General features: G+C 36.0%; 1 protein-coding gene across 17 annotated transcripts in view; it reads left to right on the top strand.

Moving 5' to 3' along the window:
• The window catches only part of LOC120529466 (putative POTE ankyrin domain family member M), a 232,022-nt gene extending 213,133 nt beyond the window's left edge, over positions 1–18,889 (top strand). For 8 of the 17 annotated variants that reach the window (XM_039753292.1, XM_039753282.1, XM_039753284.1 and 5 more), the window contains 4 exons: positions 3,774–3,854; positions 8,277–8,327; positions 10,316–10,381; positions 10,461–12,215. In XM_039753292.1, the coding sequence (XP_039609226.1) occupies positions 3,774–3,854; positions 8,277–8,327; positions 10,316–10,381; positions 10,461–10,691 (429 nt within the window). In that variant the 3' untranslated portion in view covers positions 10,692–12,215. Of the gene's footprint in view, positions 1–3,773; positions 3,855–8,276; positions 8,328–10,315; positions 12,216–18,089 lie in introns of those variants that run through there. The other 9 variants (XM_039753291.1, XM_039753296.1, XM_039753280.1 and 6 more) reach the window with 9 other exon arrangements.
• The last annotated feature ends 4,162 nt before the right edge of the window (positions 18,890–23,051 follow it).

Genomic DNA, 23,051 nt, shown 5'->3' with positions numbered 1-23,051 from the left:
GTCAAACACTTTATGAAAATCAAGAAAGACTACAAAGAAACTCTGCCAATATTCATGTTTGTGCTCCATGAGTACCCTCAGTCCCAGGATGCAGTTGATGGTAGACTTCTTAGGCGTAACAGCAGACTGCTCCGGTTGCTGTTAGGTGAGCAAGTGATCACAGATCCCATTGAGGATGACTCTAGCAAGAACCTCACCCAGCACAAGAGCAGTGTAGTTGCCGCAATCCAGGAGATCACCCTTCCCTTTCCAGATAGGAACAAAAAGTCCTGTTTTCCAGTCAACTGAGATGATGCTCGTCTCCCAAATGGAAGCAAAAATTGCTTTCAGTGCCAAAGAAACCTTCCTTACAACCAGCCTGGAGAACTTCACCCAGGATATCACAGATCCTGCATCCTTCCCTACCCTGGCTACAAAAACTGATAAGTGGGACAGAAATGTTACCTGTGGTTTGAAAGATTTAAATGGATGGAGTACATCAAATTTAGAAATGTTTGTTTTGCCAACTATGCTGCCATTTCTGTGACACCAACATGAATGGTTGGTTCATCAAGGCTGGTTTTAATGACTGTAAACTCATGAGCCAATTATGTTTTAAACTTCAATCTAGCAAAGCATATTTATCTGCGGTCATCAAAGCCACAGACACCTGAAATACCTCGAAGACTGGCTCTGTACATAAAAGTTTTAACTCTGATACTATTTTGGAAACTCTCACTGAATTCACAGATAGCATAGGTCAGACTATAGTTGATGCAGAGTTCCTACTACAGAAAATGCAAACAATAATGTTTTTTTTTATTAGTAATATTCCAAGTTATTTGACATCAGTGATTTCTCGACCAAAGATCATCGTCTCTGTTGTATTGATCTTACCGAAGGACTTAAAGACAGTTTCAGTGCAACCAGAGACAATTCAGCTGGTGAATTTGATAAAAGTCATCAAACTTACTGTTGGAAAAAGCATTATCTATTCAGAGCAACTCTGATTTATGGCTATTATAGAGACAATGTTTTAGACAGACAACTTCAAGAGCTGAACAGTTGTTTTTAGGACTACTACTAGTAGTAATGATAATAATGAAGGCCTCCAGTGCCTTGGTTGGTCAAACAGCAGCAATACATCCATCATGCACTTTTTGAGAAAGCAGAACTGACTTTTTTACAACAGCTTAACTGATAGGTAAATGAGGGTCCTTGCTATCCATCCCTTATCAAAGTTTTGGACAGCTGCCCAAAAGACATATTTCCCAACGTGTACAGTCTTCTTCGACTCTGCCCATGACGAGTAGGACAGTAGAATGAGTGGCTTTTTTCGACTGTCAAGTGCATCAAAACAAGCAACAGGACATTAATGCACACGGGCCTCTTGAACAATTTGTCACTGCTGTTGTTTAAAAGAAAACTGACAAAATAATTGGACTATGATGAAATCATTTCAATGTTCAACACAAAGCCACAACAACTTGTGATTTGATTACAATAACAGTAAGGAAATATTTTCTTTCTCTTAGTCTCAGCTACTTGTATATACTTGTTTATGGTCTGCAAAGTAATGTAAAACTCTATTGTAAAACTGCAATTTATCTATAAACTTAACTGTTGTATACATGTTTATATAATTCAGTGTACTGTAGTACTAAACAATATTCTGTTTAATTACAAAACATACAATGACACTGCCTTTTCTTTTTATACATTTTATGTGCTTTATTCCTTTACTGTAATTTAGTAATAGGCCTGAGGTTTCTTAAGGTCATGCAGATTAAGAACATTGAACTGTGCAAGAGCTAGAGAGAGTGAGAAAAACATTCACTGGACAGTGTTGTTCACCATAGGATATTATTGGTGTCTACCGTTTGGGTGGTACCATGCCAGTTAAATGTGCTTTTTTATTTGTTTTATTCTGTGTTTTTGAAAAGTTGTAAGGCCACACTTTTAGTTTTCTTCTTATCGTGGCTAAGGAGGACAGATTTTTATTTTTAACGGCTGGATCTGAATTTGGTGCGTGCGTCTTCCAAATTGTTTGCATTACTGAGCAGGGTTTTATTAAGAGGATCCCCTTTCTCAGCCACTGATGGCAGAGTTCTATCAACTGTCATATGTGGATGAAATTTTTTTGCCCACCTAGTGTCATATATACCCACCCACCCACAAATTCCTGGCTACGCTACTGCTGTGCATTGTCAGAAAAGTCCCAGTAAACCACTTGATTGGCGTCATTGCTGGCAGCCTGCCACTGCAGGTGACATGGGTATTTTTCAATCTCCTGATACTGCAGGGTATATTGTGTAAACCAGCATGGAGATGGTACTGGTCCACAAACCATTTGTTACAGACACCCATTTTCAGTGAAGTTATTAATGAGCTTTATGTTTTCACTCATTATGATATACCTGCATTTCACAATGACATCTATGATATAGTCCAGCACTAAAACTACAAACTGAGGGTTGTGTATCATCAGGTGATCATCAAAACTACATAGAAGGTATGAGGGTCTAAACTAATTTTTTGTGCATATTCTGTCAGTTTAAATGTTTACACTGTTGTTTTTTGAGTATTTACTGTCCGTTTGCATGCACTCTTTATTGTTTTGTGTGCATACAATAATAGTTTAACTTTGATGACCTGTGCTAGTTCTTGTTCGTATATTATTGGTTTGTGTATGAAGTAATTTGGTTTGCACTTGTATATTTTTAGTTTAGCTGTGGGTTAATGTTCATGCTAGATGAAATTTGGCTGTCACGGAGCCTGGCACTATGGTAGGCTACAATAATGCAATGGGAGGTGGTGTCAATCATGTGCGTTAGGCACTGACATTACACTATGTCATGCTTATGCAACAGAAAATATATCACAAAATAATATTTTGACTTCTGTTTGAACAGTGGCTATGGGCATTGGTGACTGTTTCAAAACTATTTTAAGTTAACTAGACTTTAAGTTAGAGTATTTGCAGATATTTCTATCACACCATGTAGAAATTACAACCCTTTATATATGTATACTAAATCTGCATCAGTATAGCAATGTACACTAGACATACCTCTCCTATTGTGATTGTGATATTTTGTGATTGTGACACAAAATAACATTTTACTTGGCTGTAAAAAAAACTCTGTTTTTGGCTTGTTTTTCCATAGGTTATAGTGCTAGGTCTTTTAACACTACAGTCTTTTTCTGTTGTGCAATGTCAAAAAACCCAATTTAAATCCACTGTGAAACAAAGTTTTTTTAAACACTAAAATGTAAACTTCCAAGAGGGTGAATATATAGGTACTGCTTGTGCCATAATAATATAAATAAAGGAAAGTAAAAACAAAAGTGTAATAATTTTTTCAGGCAGAACTTTTATTCTTGCTGCCGAGGAATTTTGACAATCACAGAAGTCATCAAGAATGATTGTTAGGAGTGACCCTCTTCAAAGCTCCTTTTAATTCCATCTTCCTCTTCCATTGTTCAAGTAAAAATTACTATTCATGTGATTGTTGACTGTGCATATGTGTACAAGCTGTTAGGGGTAACAACTTGATATTAAGTAACAGGGTGCAAGAAAAATATTATAAAGCATACATTCTCCTGTAGGTAATTTTAGATTTTATTTTCTTATTTAAAACTGTAAATGATATAAACAAATCCAAAAATGAAGACCATAGCAAATTAATGTTGTTATGTGAAATGATTTGATTGAATATTTTCTTTTTCTGGCTGTTTCAGAGCCATTTAATGGAGTTGTCATTTCATCATAGAAACTGTTTATTTTGATTCAGCTTTCTAGAAACTGTCTATTGCATTATCAGGGCAGATCACAAGAACCTTCTGCAGATGATCTAATGAAATCAAATGAAAAGGTAAAGATTTATTTTTTATTAACCCTAAGTGCTAATAAATTGGTTTTCAATGATTAGTACACTGTAGTTGCATGAACGAAAATAAATACTACATATCTTTGAATAAGTAACATAATTTCTTCCTTTGCAGTAGAATGAAAATTAAATAAATTTTACTTAGAGTATTCTAAGATTAAATCATATTTTATTGCTCATGTGGCCAATATTTTAGAAATGAATTCTAACTATGAAACAATATAGTGTAAAATATGTAATAGATAGTGCAATTAATTATTTCCTAAGTCATTATTAAACAGTCAATAGACAATTATTTTTTATTGTTCAATGTCCTACCACTTGTGCGTATCAACACTAAAAGTTGAAAAATAGCTGGAGTGGTTTAAGTGGCTCTTGCAGAAACTTCAGCGCAACCAAGTGTCCATCCTTAATGGGAACAGCCCTTGGAATGAATTTGACAAGTGGCATTTTTTGAAATGTTATGGGTAGAGCATAAGCACTGGGCCAAACAAAAGTCTGCCTGATGACAGCATTTAGTATGTTATACGTTTTTAATGTGAGAGACATCAGTATATTTTTTCATTTTGTAAAAATAACTGCATCTTTAGCTAACAAACATAAATTAGTATAAAACAACTACATAATGCACATAAAGATATTATACTGTAAGAAAGGTGAATTGCTGCCTGGTGGTCATGCTGGTAGCTCTCTAACTTTGTAACGCTTCTCTTACAATACTTAGAATTACAGTACTCTATTGTTCTAAAATATTAATTTGTAAAATCATCATTCACTTAAACTTTTTAAAGTGAAATCTGCAAGTGAAGGTTTTACTGTCCTCTAATTTGTCATTGTGCAGTGTAAATGAGAATAATTGTACTCTCTGTTCACTTGGGGAAGTTTCTAAGTTACCATTTATGTCTTCAGAGCTTCCTACAACATTAGTCTGCATCCTACCACTATTAATTTGGTCTGCGCAAAAAACAATTACATATAAGCTCTATTTATTTTATGAAAGTAAAAAGCAAACTACATGTATTAAGCATGTATTTCATTGCTCCAAATATAATTCAACAATAAAACTTTAAACTTAGGTTTTCATATTTTATTATTTAATGATAAAATATCATTATGATATTTATGGAAGGTAAACATTCAGCTAATTAGGGTAATGTTATTTGATTTTACTCACTATGAGCTACCATTTCAAAGTGCATTGACAGATCATTTTCCACTGGGAAGCTTTGCTTTTCTCATCTGTCCTAGTTTTACTCCCTTTAGCTCTGCATGAAGAAACATATCAGTAACTTAGGGTATATACTCTCAAAAATGAAATATGGTAAGTTTAAATAGATCTTTTTTTTTTTTTAAATGATATAACAGCTGCGGTGGGTTGGCGCTCTGCCTGGGGTTTGTTTCCTGCCCTGCGCCCTGTGTTGGCTCGGATTGGCTCCAGCAGACCCCTGTGACCCTGTAGTTTAGGATATAGCGGGTTGGATAATGGATGGATGATAAAATAGTTGTGTAATGTAGAATAAAGAAATTTTGGGATATAATTAATTCATGCCATTTTATACTTGTACACAGAGATGTGGAAAATTAAAGCTCGCTTTAAATCATTTTCTGTTTCTTCCTATACACTTTACCAAACCAGACAAAAAGTTTTTTTAAATAACATAACTAAACCAGAGAAAACAGGTGTCTCTGCATGATACTGTATTATAGTATTGCCCACTGGTGATCTACTTTGAAATTTACTCTGTTTGCTGTTAGCTGTCTCTACATATAGAAGATTGCCAAAGTTTATTTGTTTAAGTCTTTAAGACCTATTTTATGCTTTTTAAGTTACTTATGTTAAATAAATATGAAGTTGTAATAAGTATTAAATTTTAATATTTTGCTACATGCTTTGCGAAAACACAAGAAACCATACTGCTATATATCATAATTATGTATACCAATGCTTGAATAATCTAATTTTTCTGAATTATTACAGAACATAAAGTACTGAAAATCCTCCCCTTTCCTTGAAACATTGGCATTCAGAGTTTAAATAGGTCTTTTTGGGTTTATAGAGTCATTAAAGTCATGTGTACAAAGTACAATGAAATTCTTAATTGCATGTGCTAAACAACCGGCAAAATGTTGCCCCTCCCTGGCACCTTGATTAGAGAATATAAATACCTTAACTGAAAACATCTGTCTTCCTTACTTGAAAATTTCAGAACACATTCATCATAAACTAGCGGCCCACAAAAAAAGACAAACCTCAAACACTCAAAAAATGTTTTACTGTTGTATAAACAATGTAGTGTACACCAGTTTTCTGTGCTTCACTCTTTGATGGGTTTTCCATTCATTTTGGAATAATTAAAAGAATCAATGAATTTAATAACCCACTCTCAACTTGCCTTTTTTTTTATCAAGCTAATTGCTAACATTGCTCACTGCGTAACGGCTCCTATAAGATATACCGTATTTAAAGTCTCAGTATTTTCTCTTTGCATTCATCACATGTGGATCATCTCCTACATTACAAATTTCTTGTATTCAAGCTTGTTGTAGTTGTTGTTGTTTTTTTTTTTAAATACATTCTTCATCCTGAGGACCAGTTTTTTATTTTTACCATCTCATTCAGGAAGAAGGACATTAGCATACCACCTTAACCAAACTAAGCAAGAATTTACCTTAATTGTGCCAGAAAACAAACTGTACCAGTATCCTAAAAGCAATGTCATGACAAGGCTGCACTGCATGAAAACAAGGTTTGAACTTGAAGGACAAACTATGCTTGAAAAACATAATGTTTATGACATAAGTCTACTTAGCTAATCCCTCATTAACTGACATAGGCAATGCGGTAACACTGATGCCATTGGTGAATCAGTATACCTTTAATAAGTCACAGTCCTACTTTGCAGATTGCAGATACTTCACTACAGTATCTGCTTTGACAGGCAATGTCTGCCAATCTGAACAATAGTTTGAAGTAAATGAAAACTGAAAAAATGTTCTATTCTGGTAAGTCATACTGGTTTACTCCAGTGTAATAAAACCAATATTTGGTTGCTAATTAATTTGTTTTTAGATAGACTTGCTGTCTTTCTTTTATATTTAGTTAGGAAAATTTGAAACCGTCAATGCTGTGAATTTTTTCAAAGATCTGTCTATCTATTACTGTTTTGCTAAATGGTTTAGTAGTGGTAGTAATTTTGCAGTAAATGGGTCAATATCTAAATGATATGGCTAAATGACTAACAACAGTCAAAATCACTACAAACTGCAAAATTATACAAAATGTACAAATACTGCTAAACTGCTAAAAAACTGTGATTCAGGATAAACATTATTTCCTAAATTTCTTCTGTTCTGGCTACACTATCTCTACTTTTATCTCAAAGTTTTTTACAGTATTTCTAACCCTGTCCAAGACTTGTCTGTTAATCATTGTCAGAATATCTGGGAACAGTTACAAGTTCAAAACTTCACTGATCACCTTTTACAATTGTTACTTTGTGGTGTCTGGTCCTACTGAAGCTCTGATTCAGAACATTCCTGCAAAATCTAAATTTTTAGAGAATATCTGTTATATTAATTGATTATAGCATTCTACAGTGAACACATGTGAACACAGCATATCCGATGTTATGCTGGCAAGATTCTACCAGAGCCACAGGCACCACTAAAATTGGTGGTTCCCGGCAGGGTAAAGTTACTCATGAAACCACAATGTGAAAGACTTCCACACTGGCCTGGCATCCCAAGCAACCAGTGTCAACATATGACCCACAACATAGAGGAGGAAGTCAGGAAAGTCTTGCTTGAGGCCACAGGAGGTCCTTGTTTTGAGATGGAAGTATTTTGCATCTGCAGCCAGGGTAGCTAAGGCCAGAAAACTGACTTAAGTGTAAGGTTATGGAGACCAGTACCCTATGACCCAACATCTGGGAGACATATCTCAGTCTCTTACTTGGACCAGCCTTCTGCTATTATTACAGGTCCTTTTGAGTTGCCTTCACCTTTATAGAACTCAGGAACATTGCCAATCAAAACTATTTTATATATTCTTGTTCAGACTAAACTAAATTCAACATAGAGACTATATGTCAAACTAAAATAATTAAATAGGTCTTCCATCGGTGAAATGACAAGATACAGTAGATCTTGTTTATAAAAATGTAAGTTGGCATCAATCCACATTCATTTCCATGTACCACATAATGTTCATAGTTTTAAGCATGGATGTGCAGTAAATGTGCTTTTCAGCAATTTTTTAAAAGAAGAAAAAGCATCAGTGTAACAACATTTATGTAATACATTTTCTGTTTTTTTTATTTCAATAAATATAACACTTTATGGTTTTTTATAATTTACGATAAATTTAATGTCATGTATATGAGAAGACAATTCTGTTTTGTTTTATAGGGCAAAGAGGAACCCCGCTTGCTTAATGTTTCTAAGGAATGCAGCCCTTGTGTAAGTTGGGTGTTTATTGCATTATTGGTGCACAAGAAGATTGGGGGTTGGGGTTGGACATTTGCACACACTACTATTTAAAAAAAAAAAAAGCTTGTCAAATTTCATGAACAGTCAGTATTGTTTGTCTTTGGCAATACTGTGCTTTTATGATTCAATCTGAAAATCATCTTAAAAACATTGTAATGTAAATCATCAACAAATGTGTAGACAACTAGATGTCTACAAAAAATCATATTTTTAAATTAAAAAATATAGATCTCCTATAATAGCAGAAAATTACTTGAGGCTTGCAGTATAAACGCTTTCGGATGGCAACATGTCCACCTTCAATTTCAAGAAAGAAATTATGACATGCGGATAAACTCAAAGCCAAGTATAGCAGTAGTAATGATTCACACTTTGGAAGGGTTTAGAAATGCTAATGGATTATAAAGTAAAACCTAATCTATTCTGTACCCTCTTTGATCATAATATTAATCAAGCCGTTTATTGAATTGTATGCAGCTTCACAGGATTCATAGTTATCTGTTTCTGTGCATAACATTAAGAGGACTTTTAAGCTAGTTATCTTTCATCTGGAACCTGGAATTTCATGATGTGTTTTAAAAATTTGTAGTCACCAATAAGCTGGCATCATTAATGACTTCTTTAAAACTTACTAAAAGAACATGTGGTCCCTACCTGCAGCAGAAGGACAACAATTATCTCTTTGACTACAGACAAAAATGTGAACTGTCTGAAAAATATTTTGGTACTCACTCCAATTGTGATAAAATGCTTTGAGGAAGTGGTGCTGGGTTACACTAAATATAATATTCCAGAAAGTCTGGGCCGCAGCTTGCATATTGTTATAGCCAGTCCACAGTGGATGTCATATCCCTTCCTTTTTTGCTAACCATCCTGGATATTGGAAATTACTTTCCCAGAGTCCGGTTTATGGACTACAGCCTGGTCTTTAATACTGTTGTACCATTAAAGCTGATCACTACTCCTTAACTTGGCACTGTCTTCAGCTGGACTTTCTAACTGGCAGAATTCTACATGTTTGGATTGTAAGCGTCATATCCTCCACGCAGACCCTCAGCAGTGGCACTTCACAGGGTGGTGTGATGATTTCCTGATCATCAACAATAATGAAACATCTTACAAAGAAGAGGTTTTAGTTATGACATAGTTGTGACAAGACGCCTTAATGTCCACAAAACCAAACTAGAAAGCAGACTCATCAAAGACAAAGGCAAACTGGATTTTTAAACACCTCAGCCATCCTACACAGTCACTTTTCTAACTCCTCCCTCCTGTCAAAAGATACACATTTCCACCAGTAGATTCAGAGACCGGCTCTATTCCAGGTTGTAAGGTTACTGAACAGACACTCATTATAAGAAATTCTATACTATATAACTGTATATATGTTCTAATCTATTTACTGTTTGTTTGTTCATTTATGAGTGTGTGTCATCTTGTTGGTAGTGTATCATTGTTCCAAAGAGATATGCAAGTAAGAATTTCATTGCATTTTGTACACAGAACAACAAATGAGAACTTAAAATGTACTTCTCATTTAATTCTGCCAGAGTAATGGCTCCCTTTAATTTTTCCATGATTCTTTACCTTTTTGTTTCAGCGTTAGAATTAATTTGATAATAAACTCTTTTTCATATTCTTTTCATTTTGAAATCTCCCCAGCAGTGGAAGATAAGACAATTTTCTCAATTCTTTAGCCCCTTACATGCTGTGAACAAATAAGTTTTGGCCTTCTGGTAATGTGTCTCAGACACATGTAGAACCCTGGAAAACCAAAATTATAACAAGTAAAAAGGTTCTAAGATCTGTTTCCTGGATATGAAAAGCTACAGAAGAATACAAATATAAAAACAGTAAGAAGCATTTTGGGAATAAAAGTTTTCTCTTCACCCAAACTCAACAATCTGTTCGCTGAAAAAGTCTAAAAATAACTAAACATTCACTTTTTATCTGCCCAGGTTTGCATCTGTCACTTAAGAAATGCTTCCAAGAAGTCTGGTAACTCCCATGTAAACAAGCAGAAGGTAAGACCATTGTTGTTTTTAGGATCTTATTTCTTTAGAAACTTAGTTTGCTTAACATTTTACATTTGTCTGTTCACAGTCAAAAATGCAAAAATCTTCAAGCCAGCAATCAGGTAATTTACTTCAAAATGAAGTAAAAATGGCATTGATTAGTGTACTGTCATCAGATAATTGTAGTTCACATTTCTTAAACATGAAACAAGTATGCAGTGGGGAGTTGAAATGTACTTTCAAGCTGTTGGACAGGTTGGTATTGCCCACTTTCTTTTGCTTTGGCACACAATTGTTTTTTTTTTTTTTTACAAGGTAGCGGCCTTTTCCATGGACACTTAATTTCAGCTAAAGTGTAAGTACTCAGAAACAGGGGCCCTCTTTGGAATGCAGCCCCTGGGTCTCATCTGATATGACCAATTGATTACATCCAACTGCCATCCAGTGATGTCTCTGCATCATTTAAACTCTTTGTCAGTAAACAGAGACTCAACTCAACCAATGAACAAAAATTACATCAACTGTCAACCAAAACAGTTGCGCTTATGTGCACCTAAGAAACTAACAGAAAAATGTGCACTCGTAGTCCATTGCAAGCAATAGCTGTTTGCAGGCTCCCTGGCCTTAACTTATATTCTGCAGCAGGACCTATGGCTGCAACAAAAGCTGGAGCAACTCCTTTTATTCTAAAAGGTAAATTTGCTGGAGTTGATATTCACCCATCATAGATTTAGACATGTGTGCAATGATTCCAAATAGACTTCCAAAGAGACCCAAGTAAAGCAAGGTGTTCATTTTGCTGAAGAAGGGAGTGGATTAATCACTGATTGCCCACTATTTGCATGTTTTATGATAGCAAACGTGGACCATCCTGTGTAAAAACTTCAACACAAACTACAATAATACCTGAAACCACAAGGTGTGATTAGAGCAAAGAAGGAGAACAGCATCTCAACAAAGAAAGAAACAGCACACTAAACATCCTTTTGCATGTATTGGGGAAAGCTGCATCTAAAGTAATCACGACAAAGTGTCAGTTATACCTGAAATCAACAAGAACTGAACCAAAACATAAGTACTGTTTGATATTGTCCTTTATCTGTATGTACTGCACTTGCCTATACCTATCTTCTCCTTAAGTTGTAAATAAACTATTTACTGTATTGCAGTGTCTTGGTAACTGTAAGAAAATTGTACAGTTTGAAAAATGTATAATGCTGAGTTAGTTCTGGAAGAATCTACCTACTGTATATAAATTGACAAAAGTATGCTGGGCCCCAAATTGTGTAATGGGTACAACCTAGCATCCACCTCTGTGCCTTGCTGCTATGTGATATGCTGGGAAACAGTCACCAAAGCACACAGCACTCTGATGGTTGGTGATTGTGGTTATCAACCAGTCACAACACTTGGTACTCCCAGTACTCAGTCTTCCAGAAACAGTTTGCACTGTTAGCACTAGACACCCTCAACTCTAAAATGGATACATGATCATAAATTACAAAATGAATGGATGGAGTTTCACAGAATGGACATAAAGAGTGATGACTCCTGCCAAGCTGGTGATCTTTGCATCTTTTGCAATGGGACACCAATATTTACTGAAGTCCATCCTGGCTCAACTTAGGCACTGCACAAGCATTCAATGCAAGTATTGTACCCAGGCAGTTTAAAGTTAGTGCAAATCATAGCCCAGAATAAATTGCTATAAAAGTGTTTTACAATAGTTGCTTTTATCCTGAAACAATGCCAATGTCAAATATTCTTTGGTAGAACAACTTAAAGAAATGAAGAGATGATTCAGTGGGATGCAAAAGTTTGGGCAACCTTGTTAATGGTCATTATTTTCCTGTATAAATCGTTGGTTGTTACGATAAAAAATGTCAGTTAAATATATCCTATAGGAGACACACACAGTGATATTTGAGAAGTGAAATGAAGTTTATTGGATTTACAGAAAGTGTGCAATAATTGTTCAAACCAAAATCAGGCAGGTGCATAAATTTGGGCACCACAAAAAAGAAATGAAATCAATATTTAGTAGATCTGCCTTTTGCAGAAATTACAGCCTCTAAATGCTTCCTGTAGGTTCCAATGAGAGTCTGGATTGTCGTTGAAGGTATTTTGGACCATTCCTCTTTACAAAACATCTCTAGTTCATTCAGGTTTAATGGCTTCCGAGCATGGACAGCTCTCTTTAACTCACACCACTGATTTTCAATTATATTCAGGTCTGGGGACTGAGATGGCCATTCCAGAACGTTGTACTTGTTCCTCTGCATGAATGCCTTAGTGGATTTTGAGCAGTGTTTCGGGTTGTTGTCTTGTTGAAAGATCCAGCCGCAGCGCATCTTCAGCTTTGTCACTGATTCCTGGACATTGGTCTCCAGAATCTGCTGATACTGAGTGGAATCCATGCATCCCTCAACTTTGACAAGATTCCCAGTCCCTGCACTGGCCACACAGCCCCACAGCATGATGGAACCACCACCATATTTTACTGTAGGTAGCAGGTGTTTTTCTTGGAATGCTGTGTTCTTTTTCCTCCATGCATAACACCCCTTGTTATGCCCAAATAACTCAATTTTAGTTTCATCAGTCCACAGCACCTTATTCCACAATGAAGCTGGCTTGTCCAAATGTGCTTGACCATACCTCAAGCGGCTCTGTTTGTGCTGTGGGCAGAGAAAAGGCTTCCTCTGCATCACTCTCGCATACAGCATCTCCTTGTGTAAAGTGCGCCGAATGGTTGAACGATGCACAGTGACTCCATCTGCTGCAAGATGATGTTGTAGGTCTTTGGTGCTGGTCTGTGGGTTGACTCTGACTGTTCTCACCATTCGTCGCTTCTGTCTATCCAAAATCTTTCTTGGTCTGCCACTTCGAGCCTTAACTTGAACTGAGCCTGTGGTCTTCCATTTCCTCAATATGTTCCTAACTGTGGAAACAGACAGCTTAAATCTCTGGGACAGCTTTCTGTATCCTTCCCCTAAACCATGATGGTGAACAATCTTTGTCTTCAGCTCATTTGAGAGTTGTTTTGTGACCCCCATGTTGCTACTCTTCAGAGAAAATTAAAGGAGGGAAACTTACAATTGACCCCCTTAAATACTCTCTATCATTATAGGATTCACCTGTGTATGTAGGTCAGGGGTCACTGAGCTTACCAAGCCAATTTGAGTTCCAATAATTAGTTCTAAAAGTTTTGGAATCAATAAAATGACAACGGTGCCCAAATTTATGCACCTGCCTGATTTTGTCTGAAAAATTATTGCACGCTTTCTGTAAATCCAATAAACTCCTCAAATATCACTGTGTGTGTCTCCTATATGATATATTTAACTGACATTTTTTATCGTAACAACCAACGATTTATACAGGAAAATATAACAAGGTTATTATTAACAAGGTTGCCCAAACTTTTGCATTAAAGACCAAAGGTATTATTCAAAAATACAATCATAAAAACAAAAACAACATTGTTTTACTTAGAATGTTTTTCATGCAAAAGTGTAGCACAAAATACTTAACAAGACATAAGGCAATTTCTGTTAGTTGAATTATCAAAAGTTAGGCCAGTGCTATAATGAGCTAGCCACGGAACAGAGGAAAACAAAACTTTAGCTGGCAGGATGTTGGAGAAAATAAAGAGGTTCCAAAGTTGAAAGACCAACTAGCCCTCTCTGGCCATTCTATTATATATATGTGATATAAACTTATTAATTAGTATTTCATAAAGATAAAAAAAATGAGGGCAGAAAGAGACTGTGAATCACTACAAGAGCAAATAAGGGCAAACAGAGTTTCTTAAAGTAAGCATAATGGTTAATAGGCTATTGCATATTTTATACATAAAGGTAATGTTTTATTTTCTCCAAAACATAAATGTCAAATTATTAGATCATCAGGGTGTAGTAATTGGAACAGCTTCCTCCAGAAAGGTAACAGCACAAAGTCTTTGCCTACTATATGTTAAGCATGATTTAAAAAAACACTGGGAGGCAACCTAAACCATTCCCTTGTAAAAAATATTTTACAGATTATTAAGGATTACACTTAATATTACCTCGATTCAGACTATCCTGTTTCAATCACATACAAGTCTGTTAACCAAGGTTTCTTCTGAAGAAATAGTTTTCTTTTCATTCAACCATTACTTTAGATTCCTTGTGCAGTTTTCTGACTCATACATTTGCTGAATAATTTATTTGTGACCATGTTTGACCATATTTGAATATTCAGTGACATTAAAACAAGCACATTGTGGACACATCTATCCTAATCAAAGGTACCTAAATATGAGGTGTTGGAACCTAATTTGAAACAGTGCCATGTTAGGTCATATATTTTTGGACATTCCCTAATGAAAACTTTTTTGGGACGATGATATTTGATTATCATATAGTGTTGGGTTTACAATCAGCCCTAATTTTGGATAGGACTGGTGTCCCTCCTCCCAGAGATTTACTACAATACATCATTAGCACAATAGTTAAGCTTGGTCAAAAGGAAGAATCCCAATGTACCCTTCACAACTCAATGAGAGGAATATTACCTTTTACTATTAAACTGAAAAAAGCATGGAACTGTGGAGAGCTTATTTAGAATTTGGAAAGTACCATTTCATAGTGATGTTTTCATTATTGATTAAGTTTATAGTGTTATTTAACATGCATAAATCTTAACACTTTTAGTGACATACTGCATTTATTGTAATTTTGATTAAATTGATTTTTATTTTTTACTTGCAGTAACGCGTGTTTGTATTTTAAATCTTTATGTAGTCCATATGTCTGCAGATACAAACTATCCATTATCTCTTATTTCAGTGGGAATGAGCTTCTTTTCTGAGTCAAAACATGCTGCTGTTATTTGTGGCAACAATGTTCACTTGTGGTGTCATAACACCTGTTTTTCCCATTTTTCCAGTTTGTCATTTGAGTGACTTAGCTGCCTCAGTTTCTTAAGTTTTATTTATTTTTTGTCTGATCATTGATTTTAAATGCTTCATGTTTGGCCTCATATCCTATTCTTGCTGAATCTTACCCAATTTAAATAGTTTTGAAACGACTGATTATAGGTCCACTAGTACTCACTCATTTATGCTACCTTTATATATATTTTTGTTTGTTACCTGATTTGTTAAACCACTCTTGATTTTTCACTTTATTGCTGTTCACAATGGGGCTGTTTTCTCATATGTTTGCACACTAGCTCAACAAAAGCCCCAAAAGAAAAAAATATCCTTAGGACTGTAATAATACATTCTTACAATTACTGCCTCTGCTGTGGTGCTTAGGGTGTTGCCTCCTGTCTATCAGCCAGGCATCCACTCTGAGTTGATGGCTATAGGGATCAAACATGGGCTGTTGGGATTACCAACAGTGTTGTATCACTGAACTCAATGGGTATCTCCATTCTAGCTGCTGGCTGCAGAGGAGTTCCATGGTCATCAGTAAGTTCTTACTCAGTTTTGCTGCTCATGGCCCTCTTGTTACACCTACTTAAAGTAATGCAGATTACAAGAGAGTAGAACCTTTCCTGAAACTAGCCTGGGACAGGGTGTCAGTCCATTGCAAGGCCCACTATTGCACAAACCCACACTCGCACAAGGCCAGTTTGGAACTGCCAACTAACTTGACATACATGTCTTAGTGCATGTAGAGAAAAAAAATTGGATCATTGTTAAAAAAAAATCAGTTACTCATTAAAACATTTGTTTTAAAATTTTTGTAACAGACTGTAATTTTTATCCATCTTTATCACAAGTGATAAACACATTAGGGCAAACTGAGTTTTTCAAAGAAAACAGTGCCATATATTGCAGTCGCCACAGATCAAAAATGTTGCATATGGACGAGAGTGTGGCTTCTGTGAAAAACTGGACCATTCTTCACAACATATGTTGAGAGGTCATACTTCCTTAGTGGCCTGGACCCTTAGACCTCTAAACTGTTCACTCATTTTGCAGCAACTTCATTAAAGCCATCAAAACGTGTGCAAGTTTCCCAAAATCTAAAGTTACTTTTTTTTCTGTCATTGAAGAACAGATTTCTGTTACTGCATCATTCAGTTAAGAGGTTTATATTCCTAACTGTAGTTTGTATGTTGTTAATAAATTGTGCTACTACTACTATATCCTTGGCAAAACTGACAACAGTATTTGACTAAGTATCTAAGTCTGTTGATGATTTTTTTTTTCCACCAGAATTCCACAGTGTCTTTTTATATCTATTCAGTGGAAGATGAAATAAATAACTTAAAATATGCACAGTAACACTGTGTGTGTTTTGACCCACTTGTTTTTTGTTGAATTTGTGGTAATTCATGAATATGGGAGAAAAACATAATACAAATAAGGAGGACAGGATGTTAGAAAGCCATGCTGGTATAGCTACAGGTTTGTTTGATACATTTCATAGCCAAAGCATTTGCTACTCAATAGTATTAAGAAGCATGGGTGGCAAAGATACTCTCCGATTTTCTTTGAAGCCACATCCCAGATTCACAAGATTATGACTATTTCAAATTTGTTAAAAGAAATATATTTATGTAAATAGTACATTGAAAGTGACATAAGAATTTTGGTAGTATGCTGAAAATTGTGTCTGTTCTTATTCTATTTAGTTCATTATGTGCTCTACTGTGGAATTGCCACTACTATTGGTAGTTTTAGTGTTGCTTATTTATGTTTAGGTTAAATAAAACTTAATAAAACTACCTGTACAAGCAAAGCCAATGTTAAAATTATTGATGCTAGTGTTCTTTTCAGTTAAATAATCAATAGCTTATTTACAGAGGCCCACCAAGGTGTGCTGCAAGCAAGTCCTCCAACTTGTAGGAAGAACATGGGGGTTGGTAGCAGGATTGGCACTCCAGCCACTGTTCAAATAAATAAATAAAAAATATCCACTGTTCCATTCCATTTGAACTAGTGTGGTGCTGAGGTGTCACTCGTTGTGCCCTGCGGCCCTAAATTGGAATCCTGTGGTGGTTCGGCGTGTGGTGGGTGCGGAAACGCACTGCAGTGCATGCTCCAAACCTTTATCCACCAAAATGTAGTTGGACATCAGAAGAATATTTAATAAAAAAAAAGCTTAAAATAGAATGGAATTTGAAATGAATACATTTAATCTGAATAAGTTAAATTATAGAATCAGCCCAATATAAATTTAGCAAAAAGAAAGACTTAAAATACAAAAGTTGTAAATAAAATAAAACAAAAAATACAAAACTTGTTGTTTAGTGGTTCTTTTTGCAATCACGCCTTGTTGCTGGGATATACTCTGGGCACCACACAATCCTGACAAGGTGAAAATTTCAGTCTGGAAAATGTTTTCGTAATATTGTTTTCTAATTAATATTTTCACTCCGAAATGTAATACATGCATATACTTTTCTAATCATAGCCAGGTACTTCATTTTGTCTAAGTATGCCTGTATTTGTTTCAAACATCTGGTGAAGCACACCTTGTACACATCTGGGTTTTTTTTTTGTTATCCTCTTAGGACAATGGGGAATACTCTAAAACTTTTTAGATGTCAAAAGTTTATGAACACATTTGATTTTTACTTTTTTCATTGAGTTATACAGAGATTTATAGTTACACTTCAGCTAAAAGTCTTGGTAATTTGTACATGTGACTTCATTTTTCTTATGTTGTTTTTAAAAAAGGGATTAGTACGTGTTTTTAATTTGTTTATTCATTTTTTAAAGGGCCTGAGAAAACTTTAAAACCAGATAATGCAGCATATCCAACTACAAAAGATAGTAAAGAACAGCCCCTTGTTACTTCAGACTAATAGATAGATTCACTAATTTTGTGGGTCTTTGGAAATTCTTCAGGATTCTTCTGTTTTCAAAAATCTGAGGTACGCCAATAGATATCATGGATGGATGTACTGAAGACAGAGGAGCAGGAGGCCACTTGTTTATGACAGGTATCTAAAGATCCACTCTGACAGCAATTGACAGTGGGCTGTTGTGATAATGTGGATCACTTTGCTATTCCTTAGCTAAACAGGCTTAATTAATGTAAACATTTTCTATTACATAAAAAAGTGACCCTCCCCTATCCAAAGGTGCTTACCATAGAAATAAAAGTATTCAAAGTGCAGTTTTCCAGCAAAATGTGTTAATACTTGCATTACTCAGCATGACACTTTTAATTATTATTAAAGAGAGACTCAACTGTGTGCATTACCACCTCATTGTACAAAGCCTTTGAAATAATAGTAAAATACACCTTTTGTGTTGATGTTACCTATTTGATTATATTTAAGGACATACCTATTATCTCTAAGGACGTAGGTTCTGTATTAGTCAGAAAGGCTCTGGCTGAATAGCAAGCCTACATTACTTTGCTCCCTTCTTATGATGAATTGCTATATGTTCCAGCCTTGCTCACACTACTGTCAGGGTTGACTTTTTTTTGTGCAGTGATAATTTTTGTTTTAGTGATGCAAGATATTTCTTTTAACAGTTATAGCATATGTGTTTTTTTTTATTTAAAATATTTTAACCTAGTTTATACATTATATTTTTTTCTGTTGACAGCATGTGGCTTATATAATAAAATCAATTTTTCATTTTTGGATTTATCTTTATTCAAATTATTTTTATGTTGTTGAAATCTGAGTACATTAGCTGGGATTTAGCAATTTTTGTTGCATTGTTATTGAAAACAAATATAAATTTGCAACTGATGTTTATATGCAGAATTGTACATGATTAGCTCTTCCTTAATTGATAATTCTTAAGAGAAACCATTGTAATTGTATTAGCCCAACTTAAAACTATTATTCTATTCAATAAAGCAAGTCAATTGTCTTCAATTGGGTTGCAAGAAACTCGCATTCCTAAAACCCGATTCCAAGTAGAAAAATGGCTAAAACTAAACATCTTTTCCAAGATACACGTCTGTCTATTGTTTTATGAAATAATTGCTATTCCAGGCAGCAGACTGCCACAAAACTGTGGATTCCATACACTGGTTGCCCACTTTTGACTTGTAAGAAAAGGGTAAACTGGATCTAACCAGCACAGAAATGAGGGGAAGGCCCAGATCCACATCTGCATAGCACGAAAAGTCTGTAGTTTGAGAAACAAATACTTTAAAGGTCCTCGGTTTGCTTCTTCTTTAAACACATGCCTTTCTTCTGTTGCAAATGACACTGGTCTTAAGCAACTCTGGAATGTTGAATTTTAAAGAAAAAGCTATATCTGAAAATGGCAGAGGTTTGGAATGCCCTAGAAATCCACCATCTAATTTTTGTGCTCTTTTGGTCATTTTGACTCTTTCACTTTTGTTTTGCAGTCATATGTACATTGTAAATGAATCAGTCATTTCAAGTAGTAATGGGCACTTGTAACTTTAGTAATGGCTTGGCTATATTTTTAAATAAATGTAATTAAAGCTTGATAAAATGTAAGTTCTAATGTCTATCAAAAACATTCAAATTTATGTGCAGTTCACAGCTCTAGAAGTTCATGAACTTAACTGGCAATGTATACATTTAAATTAAACTTAAACTGTACTAATGTGATCAGAGAGGGTCTCTCACCTACAAAGGTAAGACATTGTATTTTCTTCCTGTCTGATTTTGCTGGTAGCCCATATCCTTGGGGTTGTTAACTTTATACATCTGCATCAAAGCAACGTGTCACTCCTAATCAATTACTCTTGAAGTGCCCAGGGTTCCTAACACAGACTGTTAATTCTTTAAGGTTTTACAACATGATGAGGATAATATTTGAAAATCCTGTCCTCTTTAATAAAATCAAAGAAAAGCTGATGAGCAAGAAAGGCGATTCCTCATCTGTACTGTTTCTCCTACTAGGTAAGACCAAACAGGATAAAAAGTAAATACAAGTTTTAAGAAGTGCACTTTTACACTCTTTAAACATTTCAGTTTAAAGAAAATATTTGCTACCAGCTGAGCTTTTACAGAAATATCAAGTACAATGACAATACAAAACATTCCAACTTTCCACTTTTTCACCTTGGCAACACTGGGCAGCTCGGCTAATTTATGTTTAAATTACCAATACTATTTTGTGCTGGATTGAAAACCTGGCAATGGAAACGTAAAAATGAAAGCTGGATGTGACATGCACACCTTACTTTTTTAACCTTATTCATGTAGCCAATGTGCCCATTACTTCGGGCACATGGAACCGGAACTGAAACTTAAGCAGGCACGGAGAGCACAAACTCCTATTCCTAAGTAAGCAAATTCATTTGGCTTCCCCATGGCCATAAGCTGAGTTTCAGTTGATGTCCGTAAAATAAACACACAGATACTGGTTGCACTCATATACCTGACAGCCTCTGTACTTTTTTTGCACATCTTTGAAGTAGTTACAGAAGGAGCTGCTGCTGGACTAAAAAGCAGAGTTCACTAGAATATATGACATAACATTAACCTATAATTTGGAAAACACAACCTTTATGAGAACATGCCATGTAGTTGGGGGAAAAAAAAAAAAACACCAATCCTATTAGCCTAATTTCTTACAAACAACACCAGGTCAAGTGTGACGAGCTACGAAAGTCTATTTGCCACACTATGTGGCATGTTATTCTACATGTTTATCATGTTAGACACTGAGAGTCAAGGTGGATTTCACACTATGTTCTTGTTGAAGAAGTAATTTTTAAAGTAACAGCTAGGATCCACTGCACTAATTCCTTAATAATTTTAAAACACTTCAGTAATGTTGCCTCCTAATCATGGTTTGTCCTAAATGTGTTCAGCTCCTTCTTCTCATAACTCATGCCTTGCAGTTATGTAGCACTCTATATATTGTGCTATATAATCTAATATAATCTTCCTTAGAAGGTTGGCGTCCTTCAACATCTGTAATAAGATGCTGCAGATGTTCTACCAGACGATTGTGGCGAGTGCCCTCTTCTACGCGGTGGTGTGCTGGGGAGGCAGCATAAAGATGAAGGATGCCATCAGGATGCTAGCAGGCTCTATTGTAGGAATGAAGCTGAACAGATTAACATCTGTGGCAGAGCGACGGGCGCTAAGCAAAGTCCTGTCAATCATGGAGAATCCGCTGCATCCAATGAACAGTGTCATCTCCAGGCAGAGGAGTAGCTTCAGTGACAGACTGAGGAGATCGTTCCTCCCCCACACTATGTGACTCTTCAGTTCCACACGGTTGGGTAAACGCTAAAATTATTCAAAGTTATTGCCCCTTGGGATTAATAAAGTATCTATCTCCATCTATCTAGCAGCCTGTTAGCCTTCTTAATCACCTTTGTGCATGGCCTGCAGAACTGTAGACTGTGAGGAGTTTGACTCCTAGGTCCTTCTTGTAAGGTTACTTTTGAGTTTTATATCATCCATTTTGTGTTCACCATTTTTCATCACTCCTTTTTACTTTACACATATTTAAATTACATTTCAAGTGTGACAAATCTGCCCAAGCCTGTATTCCATCCAGATCCTTGCCATCATTCAGATTTCTACATTGTCTGCTGATCCTCAGTTTTGTATCATTTGCAAACTTACCAGTATGATATACGTAATCTTGATAAAAAAATATAAATATGAAAGAGTAGCAGCACCAGTACTGAACCCTAGGGGAGACAATTTGTAAAATCAGCTAATACAGCACACCCTTCACTTTTCTGACTTTTAAGTCAAGATCTCCCATTTATTTTTGCTTTATGCCCAGCCTAGTACTCTATCAAAGCTTTGTAAACATGCAATCAAGTAATACTGTATGTATCTTTTGGCAGGGCCACATAGGAGGTTTTATTTTTAAAGTGATTGTTAAATGTGAATAACAACACTGGTTGCACCAATTCCTGTTTGTAAATTGGGTTTGGTGCCTTTAAACAGGTTTGCACTGATCTGAAAGGGTTTGTGGGATTTTTAGTTTGTATGCACAGTACCACTATAACCAGAACAGAAGGATGTGAAGGGACCTTTTGATTATGTCATTTGTTACAGGAACATTTGTAGAAGAGGAGGATGGTGCTCGGCCTCCGGATTTAAGGAGGGCTGTGGGTTTTTTTTTTCCCTCCCAATCCAGTCCATTGACTACTTTGGATAAGATATGTGCCCCCGAAGACTATTCTTCTGGACTGGTGGTAGGACAGTATTTCACTATCCATGTTCCGGGAAGCAGTTTATTGAGTAGAGTCTTCCACAGGGGCTTGTCAGTCTGAGTGCTTTGTATGAGAGTGGTGGCAATGTGGATAATTAGGATGTGATGGTCAGAGGACCAGTGATGCGGGCTCTGCATCGGTTTGTCGTGGTGAAAAAAGAGCTGAGCCGTAAGGCAAAGCTCTCAATTTACCAGTCGATCTACGTTCTTACCCTCACCTATGGTCATGAGCTATGGGTAGTGACCGAAAGAACGAGATCGCGAATACAAGCGGCTGAAATGAGTTTCCTTCGCAGGGTGTCTGGGCTTTCCCTTAAGGATAGGGTGAGGAGCTCAGTCATCCGGGAGGGGCTCAGAGTAGAGCCGCTGCTCCTCCGCATCGAGAGGAGTCAGATGAGGTGGCTCGGGCATCTGATCAGGATGCCTCCTGGACGCCTCCCTGGTAAGGTGTTCCGGGCACGTCCAACTGGGAGGAGGCCCCGGGGGAGACCCAGGACACGCTGGAGGGACTATGTCTCCTGGCTGGCCTGGGAACGCCTTGGGATTCTCCCGGAA

Source organism: Polypterus senegalus, chromosome 5 (genome assembly GCF_016835505.1).
Source record: "Polypterus senegalus isolate Bchr_013 chromosome 5, ASM1683550v1, whole genome shotgun sequence".
In the NCBI taxonomy this organism is placed as follows: domain Eukaryota; kingdom Metazoa; phylum Chordata; class Cladistia; order Polypteriformes; family Polypteridae; genus Polypterus; species Polypterus senegalus.
Note: the sequence above shows the minus strand (reverse complement) of the source record. Positions and strands in the feature narration are given on the sequence as shown.